At 37.1% G+C, this 9167-nt stretch overlaps 1 protein-coding gene across 2 annotated transcripts; it reads left to right on the top strand.

Moving 5' to 3' along the window:
• The first annotated feature begins 204 nt into the window (after positions 1-204).
• Positions 205-7402, top strand: spas (spastin). Of its 2 annotated transcripts, XM_018462368.1 has the most exons (7): positions 786-1335; positions 1452-1622; positions 2323-2595; positions 3880-4235; positions 4987-5318; positions 6400-6710; positions 7044-7402. In XM_018462368.1, the coding sequence occupies exons 1-7, from the start codon at positions 786-788 to the stop codon at positions 7205-7207; spliced, it is 2157 nt and encodes a 718-aa protein (XP_018317870.1). In that variant the 3' UTR covers positions 7208-7402. The 2 variants fall into 2 exon arrangements, with proteins under 2 accessions (XP_018317871.1, XP_018317870.1); XM_018462369.1 differs by lacking the exon at positions 2323-2595 and having other exon boundaries at positions 205-1335; positions 7044-7207.
• The last annotated feature ends 1765 nt before the right edge of the window (positions 7403-9167 follow it).

The raw sequence follows: 9167 nt of genomic DNA, 5'->3' as shown, positions 1-9167 counted from the left end.
TTGTAAGGGTGAAATCACACGGTGCGGAAAAAGACTGCGGAATAGAGAATGCGTCATTGAAGCAACCAATCAGCGCTATTGCGAATAGCGCTGAATAGCGTTGATTGGTTGCTTCAATGACGCATTCTCTATTCCGCAGTCTTTTTCCGCACCGTGCGATTTCACCCTTACACTCGCTGTAGTGGCACTGATTTGGCACGAAAATGGCGGATAAGAATACCTATATCTTTAGTGCTCTAGCCAAACTGGAGTGACTGCGAGGAGTGCCAGGACTGTCAGGAGTGGCCAGGAGTGCCAGGTATTGCCGTGTTGCTGGTGCTGCCAGGACGGGAGGGAGCCATGAAGGGAGCATCGAGGAAGCGTCGAGGAAGCATCGAGGAAGCGGGTCAAAACAAGCGATGCTCAAGCTGAACGAAGGCTCGTGTCGCGTGCCTTTGTTGGTTGCCGCTCACCGCTGTTTCGCGAGAGAGGAACGAAAGGGAGAAGCGCGTGAGATCGATTCGTTCCCAAATTTTATCTCTGCTTTTCTTCCAAGAGATATCTCCTAAGTCGCGTAATACTGAGGTTCTCCGCGGCGTCTCTTGCCGCCTGTCAAGTGTCACTCCTAATAGTCCTAATTCGAATTTCGAGCAACGACGATGTAGACATCCTCGGCCGCCGCGTGCGGGGATGTCGGCAGTGTCGGCAGTGTCGGCACGGCCACTCGTGAATCTCACCATCATCGACGACCGCAATCACGAGCAACGCAATTCCGCAAACGTACGGAATCTTATCCTTCTTGGGAGATGTCTTGCAGCGATGGCACGCGCCCGACCCGTAAGTTCGGCACAAAGTCGCCGAAGAAGCTCTGCGTAACCAAGAGCGAGAACGGTGAGAAAACCACGACGACCATCAGCTGTGCCGGCCACCGTCACAATCATCACTATCATCACGGCCATCATCGCTTCCTAGACGGCTCCTCTCAGCCCTCGGTACACAAGCGCAATCTCTACATTGTCTCCTTTCCCCTGATACTGCTGTTCAATGTCCTGCGCACTCTGCTGTATCAGTTGTTTGTGGTGTTCAAGTACCTGTATACCTCCACGTCTCAGCTGATCCAGCGCAGACAGGCGTCCAAACAAGCCTGTCAATTGGAGATTGTCGTGGGACAAAAGCCAACGGATGGTCGTTTGGTGATCAATGGTAATCGACTAGAAGGCGAGACCATGTCGCAAGTGCCTAGACGTCCTATCGGGCCAGGACCCGGGGATCCATTGCTAGCTAAGCAAAAGCACCATCATCGCAGAGCGTTTGAATTTATTAGCAAAGCGCTCAAAATCGACGAGGATAATGAAGGTATGTACATTAGGACAAGTATAATATAAATTAGGGTTTGAAGCACCTTCCTAGTAGAATTTTTATATACCTAGCTTTGATAATCTTGCTCTCCCTCTTGGTCTCCTTTGGAACAGGACAAAAAGAAATGGCGATAGAATTGTACAAAAAGGGAATTGGAGAATTGGAGAAAGGAATAGCTGTAGAATGCACTGGTGGACACGGCGAGGTATGGGAGCACGCCCAAAGACTTCACGATAAGATGTGTACGAATCTGGCAATGGCAAAAGACAGGCTCGATTTCCTTGGTTAGTACACTCGTAGTATATAACGTATTCGTTCTGCCGCACATTACCGCGTCTCTTAAGCTATTCCAAGTTTGTTTACCTATGGTACAACGACAATTTTGTTTCTTGCAAATAATAATAGTAACAATTATAATAATTATAATAATAATAATAGATATGTACATCCACTTTATTTGGCAACAGTGTCCACAGGTAAATCTTTGGCAATGGCAAGAGAAAGAATTTCGATGTGTACTTGGCATGCTCGTGTGCAATTTATTTTAATTTTTTCGAAAAATACGCGCGTACGTGCATGCGTGCGTACGCGCGCACGCGTGTACGTATGTGTGTATGTACGCATGCCCGCGTATAATTATAATTTCCTACATTATTTACCTTGAGCACAAGTCAATCTTTATTTTGCATTTTTTGCATTTCTATTCGAAGGAATGTAAATCAAAGAAAAATTGGCGCGAATCTATGTCGATATTAAGTACTGAGAGCAAAAAATATTTAAAAGCCCAATCTCATTACATCTCACGCGGCAGCATTTTATTAACGATCGAAACGCGTGCTTTTTACTCCGAGACGAGACATTTAGCGATATCGGCATTTTGTTACGTACTTGCGCGATACGACTGAAAGATCAGCCTGATTTTCTTTTTTAGCTGTCTATAGCCTTACTGCAGCATGGCAGAGTATGTTTTTTTCCTTTTTGTAGTGAGTGTGCGTGAGCTGAGAAAGCTGGGTATCAACAATAATATCAACAATCGCGCACCTGGAAATAAAACGGACGGCGAACATCCGGGAAAGCATCTGAGGGCTCGCCGCAACACGCACACTTTTCAAAACGCTCGAACTTCATCCAACATTAGTCACAATAAGAACACAAACAATATACACACGACAATTAACGCTGGACAGACTATGTGTACCCAGATTCCCAAGTTAAGGCCACGTTCACCAAAAAACTGTTTCGCTCATACTATTGAAGGTATTGTTTGCCTGAAATTCTGGGCTTGAGTGCGAAAGAAAGTCGAATGCAATGAAATAACACAGTAATGCTATTTAGTCGTTGTTCATTTAGAAGAGATATTTGTTTTGTCGTAGCTGTATACACATCTCTCGTTTGACACATCGTCATGTATGTACAAGGATGAGTTGAGGTAGAGTAGATGAATGTGGGCTTGCCTTAATTGCTTCTTTGTGTTTTTTAAACGTAGATTTTTAAATACTGCTGCATTTCACTTATTACGATAAAGTTTTTCGTAAAGTGCTTTATAAGTAAATTTACAACATTTATACGTTACTTATCAAATAAACATCAAGGCTGCGTTCCATTTCACGCATGATGTGCATGATGCATCATTTATCCTTGTTTAACATTCGGTGAATAACAAGGATAAATGATGCATTATGCACATCATGCGTGAAACGGAATACACCCCAAGACAGATTAAACGTACGATCAAACGTACATATACACTATCATGTTATACCTACATATACTTCACACATGTTCACAATCACATATTTAAAAATGATGTATAATTTTTTTCATAGATTTAATATTTATGCAATTTAGTGATAACTAAAGATAATGTATGACGAGGCGATGTATCTGTTTATTTTTCTTTAAACTTTCAAATCGAAACAAAAGTTTAAAAAAATCAATATATTTTTTAACATATTATACATACATTAAAAATACATACATTAGAATTAAAGACTCTTGTTTGCTAATTAATATTAATTACACCTGTCGCATGAATATCGCAAACGTAACTTATTTTGTTCCGTTGAATTTTACATTGCATTTTATTAAATTATTATTCTGCTTTCAACTGAAGCGAGACACCACACGATACACTAATGTAATGCAATTGTAACTTTATTAGAGGGTACAAATAGTGAGAAGTATTTTTTATTTGAATATACATAAATCCTAATATGAAATTAATTAGTTTCAACGATTTAATTATGTTATTAGTGAGGTAACATATCACTGTTGCGATAAACATTTTTAGTACGCTCCTACTATTTATTACTAAATCGAACGATACAGATAACAATATTGGAAATATATCTTTTTTTGGCTGTAAAAATATTTTTTTCTTACTTTTACCTTTGCGATAGACCCTCTTATCCATTAGACTGATACGCAGGATCTGTCTTTAATCACAACAACTTGTAGCGATTCTTTTACATCATTAAATTGCATTAAATTGTAAAAATTATCCTTTTTAAGATTTATTTCTAAGAACAGGCATTGTTTCAGCATCTGGTAGGAAACTATCGGTCCCTGGTAAAAGAATAACAGGAACACCCCTAAGTAAGAGCCAGACATTGCCTCGAAGTATGGGTAGATCGATGCCTATTCAACCTTGCCACCGAACCATGCCTATCAAACCGTCCTCCACACCACCCTCTGTAAAAAGACAACTGTCTGTACCGGGCAACGGTTCACCTATAAGACGTCCAGGAACACCGACCACTTCGAACAGTAACAGGAGCACACCAACGAGAAAAGTACCCATTTTAAAAGGCGTAGATCCAAAACTCGCGCAAGTGATTCTCGACGAAATCTTGGAAGGAGGAGCACCAGTGCAATGGGAAGACATTGCTGGCCAAGAGGTATGTCACGATCGAATTATCGTCATTACTATCGTTGCTCGATGCTGATTATATTGCGAGAGAACATTGTCTCCATCGATTCCTAATTATCTTGCTAAATAGATAGATAGATAGATAAACATTTATTTCTTGCCTTACAGCTTTGAAAGAAGTTCTTACGTTGATCTAATATAGATTTTCTTAACATATAAATACTTTTTCTGGCAAAAGATTTTAGTTGATTAGATTTATTTTTCGCTCTATATCATCCTTAATTGAGTTATTCCTGTGCTATTTTTTTATCTCTACTATACATTTTGTCCCTAAATGTTCCAAAATTTCAACTTTGCTATGGCACAGACTATATTACATACAAATTTTAAAAATTTAAGAAAAAGAAATTAGTGTAGGGGGTATTTTTTTTTAATTTAACATATTTCAAAAATATAATCATGTCGTTACAAAGTACTTTCAACCACGAAACTTTTGTTTGAAACATTTTCTTATATTCCCAATTTATTTCCGAGATATTCGCTTAGAAACGTAAAAATCAATTTTATTCTAAAACTGTATATCAACTAAAAAAATTTTTTTCGTGATTCGGTCCATCTACTCTAAATTTATGCAAAACTTCAAATTTTTTTTTTATTTTACACCTACCGAACTTCCCTCGTTAGTCTAAACACTTTCCAGCTACACGTGTGTGTTACTTAGCTATCTCCGTTTTGCAATTCCCCCTTGCTAAATATTTTCGTTCAATTTTAATTTTCAGACCGCAAAGCAGGCTTTACAAGAGATGGTAATCCTACCATCGCTAAGACCTGAGCTATTTACCGGTCTGCGAACACCCGCGAGAGGATTATTATTGTTCGGGCCACCAGGAAACGGAAAGACATTGTTGGCGCGTGCTGTTGCGACTCAATGCAATGCAACATTTTTTTCAATCTCTGCAGCTAGTCTCACGTCGAAATATGTTGGAGAGGGTGAAAAATTAGTGAGAGCTCTGTTTACCATTGCTCGAGAGTTTCAGCCCTCTGTTATTTTCATCGATGAAGTGGATTCATTATTGAGCGAGCGTAAAGATAACGAACACGAAGCTTCGAGGTATATCTATTCGTGTATTCTCTCTATACATAAGCACACACACACACACACACACGCGCGCGCGCGCGCACGCGCGCACACACTCACACTCTCACTCTCACTCTCACTCTCACACTCTCACACTCACACACACACTCACACTCACACACTCTCACTCTCACTCTCACTCACACACTCACACACTCACACACTCACACACACTCATACACTCACACACTCACACACTCACACTCACACTCTCTCTCACTCTCACTCTCACTCACACTCACACTCACTCACACTCACTCACACTCACTCACTCACTCACACTCACTCACACTCACTCACACTCACACTCACACTCACTCACACTCACTCACACTCATACTCACTTACACTCACTCACACTCACTCACACACATTCACTCACTCACACACACTCACTCACACTTACACTCACACTCACACTCACACACTCACACTCACACTCACACTCACACACTCACACACACATACACATACATACACCACACACAGTCGAGGCTAAATTTTGATGTCTAATCATATTTTTATACATAAATTCTAATACTTCTTTTAATCATATAAACTGCACGCCAGACTTACTGTCAGACTTGAAACGAAATTATATAAACTAAAGCTAAAATAATATCGCAATTAAATTGATCATTTGATAATGATGCTACTAGCATCTTCAAATATTGTAAAATATTACTTCAGTCAGGATTCAAATCTGGAACCTTCAAATTATTCGAGGCCGGTATCTTTTTTAGTGATAGAATTAGAAAAGTCATATGCTCGTATTCATAGTCAGACCTTGTACTTAAGGCTTCCTTAAATTTATCTTTAGATGCTCAGTAGCCAATGAAATCATTCGTGGAGCATCTAAAGATAAATTTAAGGAAGAGCCTTAAATATAAGGCCCGATTATGAATACGGGTCATAGTTTCGAATAGATGGGAGATGTGAATTTTGGTAATATTTTTCTCAAATACAGCAGTCTAATTAATTTATTATTGTGTGTGCGCGCGTGCGTGTGTAGATAGCATGGACATAGTGTTGATGGGAGAAATGTGTATTTCAGGAGGCTAAAAACAGAATTCTTAGTCGAATTTGATGGTTTGCCATGCAATCCAGAAGAAAGAGTGCTCGTTATGGCTGCTACAAATAGACCGCAGGAATTAGATGAGGCTGCATTAAGGCGATTTACAAAACGCGTATATGTTACGTTACCTGACTTGCAGACGAGAATTGTGTTACTCCGAAGACTCTTGGCCAAACACAATGATCCATTGACGCTCGAAGAGTTGAATGAGATGGCAGTTTTGACGGAAGGATACTCGGGAAGCGATTTAACTGGTCTAGCTAAAGATGCAGCACTTGGGCCTATTAGAGGTAATACTGAAAATTCCTTCTACTTATTTTCAATTTTATATAATATTATGAGTGAAGATATGCAATTTGGCCACTCATTTTATATAGCACCTTACAATCCTACAAATGTGTTCTATCAGTTTAATGAATATATTCACGCATACTGTCTCTAGTATTAGAAATTAATTTTATATTTATATACCACACAAGTGTCAATTCTATTTAATTTATTCAATTGTGTCAAGTCTAACAAAAATATGAAGAAAATTCCATCAAATTTATGTTGTGTCTTGAAAGTATAGAAAAGATCTGTTACCTGTGCAATTTCAATATATGTTATTATATTATTCTCAGAATTGAATCCAGATCAGGTGAAAGAATTGGATCTTAATTCCGTTCGTAATATCACAATGCAAGATTTCCGTGATTCTCTAAAGAGAATTCGTAGATCCGTTTCACCGGCAAGTCTAGCTGCCTATGAGAAATGGAACTTTGAGTATGGAGATGTGAGTCTTTGATTTGAAATAAGCCGCTTGAGCAAGAGGCTCTAGAAAAATTTACGTTTCAGTTGAATTTAAACTGCAAAACGTGTGTGATTAGAGAAATATTTCAAACTATCGCGAAACCATGTAAAAAAATCATATAATATCGAATGTCGACGCAATAGTACAATTCTCATATTTTCATTCTATCTTAGAACAATATTATTGTTTACAAAAAAGATGGTAGTAAAAAGTTAAACAAGAATTTGTTCTTTAAATCCTATAACACACTTTTGTCTTGGTAATGAAAAATCAATATATTTAAGGTTATTGTTATTTCACTGAAGTCGTATTTCACTTACAAATTCACTAACTGTCCGATCTTCATTATGATTTAACAATGACAGTAGAGCGATCTTTTACAATAAATAAAACTATTTTCAGGGAATGATTTAATATCAAGTCTTAAAAAAATATCGCATTTATTTTATGAAATATAATACTCCATGTGTTCTATATGTTATATCCAGTGATCACACATTACAATTTACGGTACAATACGTAGCTTTAATGTTATCTTTAAGTTTAATACTAAAGAAACAGTATTTATTGTTTATGTTTATTTATGTATGTATATGTTCATTATCTTTACGATTTACATAGTTTTTTTGTGTAATAATTGATATTTGAAATCTTTGATGCAATGCTATTTATTTTACAACAATTTGCATTTAATACCAGAATGTTGATTATCGAACGAACAACTAACGTGTAATACTTGCAATTAAAAGAAAATATGCATTTAAAAGAATACATGATTGAGCACAGAGAATCTGCAATTAGAGGGAATATATCTTTTTAAACTTGTAAATACTTTTAATTATTGTTTATAAAATTGACTAGAGCAAGTTGAACACAATGGCATGTTATAATCCGATTCATTATTGCAAAAGTAGAAAGACTACATTTGCAAATGGAACAGTGCACGTCCAATCAGATAATAAAAAATAAGGTCTATCAATTTATATGCAGTACATATAAGAAGAGGATATTATATGTAATTGCGTAATTACTACATTCGTGCGATATGGTAGAATATACACATACAAATATGCAAACAGATATCTCTGTAAAATCGAGCAAAAAAATTCACTTTATGCGTTGATTTTATATAAAATGCACTAAAAAGTGTATCTTCAAATAAAGTTGATCTTCAAGCGAATTAAACTTGTTACGTTTGATACTATTTCGAAGATATGTTTGATATTTATTAATATAATGCGTGTTAAACTTGCGCTGGACTATGTACGATTCGTGATTCGAGGCAGTTTGAAATTCGCAATTTGGTACTTGTATGAGATTTACGAATAGTGATATATTCGTCAAGTTCACATTTGTCATTTATACCAAATTTATCATTCATACCAATTCACCAACGGAAAAATATTTTTTTTTTATGAAATCAAGGGACGTGAATCATCACGAATCGCACATAATTTAACACAAGCTTTAGAAATCACGCGTCCATCATGACGCACAGAACGTGTAAAGGTAAAGAAATATGATCTGGGAAAGGAGAATGCGAAATTCTGTTTTAATATAAAATTCTATAAGACAACGAACTGAGAATTCAATATATGCTATATTATGAAATCCTAAGCATTTATATCTATAAGGAATTATGTATAAGCTCGAAAAACATTGCTATCGTATTCACAAAAAAATGAATTTGCTAATATATGTGTATGTATATGTCACAGTCAAAGTGTCAACTCAATAAATGTATACACTTACTCTAGTCTGCTGTAGAATGTATATATTTACTGTACATAAATGTATACATTGATTAGTAAGAGTGTATGCATTTATTAAAGTTAACATTTTAACTGTGACATATACGTACACTCATACATATACACGTGTATGTGTACACACACACACACACACACACACACACACACACACACACACACACACACACACACACACACACACA

This window comes from Mycetomoellerius zeteki, unplaced genomic scaffold (genome assembly GCF_001594055.1).
Source record: "Mycetomoellerius zeteki isolate Tzet28-1 unplaced genomic scaffold, Tzet1.0 scaffold14, whole genome shotgun sequence".
NCBI classification, from domain to species: domain Eukaryota; kingdom Metazoa; phylum Arthropoda; class Insecta; order Hymenoptera; family Formicidae; genus Mycetomoellerius; species Mycetomoellerius zeteki.
The sequence above is the reverse complement of the archived record's forward strand: the minus strand, read 5'-3'. Positions and strand labels throughout refer to the sequence as shown.

Bases quoted from the DNA above. Each gene is read 5' to 3' on its own strand.
- spas (XM_018462368.1), top strand. From the start codon at position 786: ATGTCTTGCAGCGATGGCACGCGCCCGACCCGTAAGTTCGGCACAAAG. The intron at 1,623-2,322 runs GTTAGTACACTC...TCCTTTTTGTAG, and splicing joins AGACAGGCTCGATTTCCTTG to TGAGTGTGCGTGAGCTGAGA. The intron at 5,319-6,399 runs GTATATCTATTC...TGTGTATTTCAG, and splicing joins AACGAACACGAAGCTTCGAG to GAGGCTAAAAACAGAATTCT.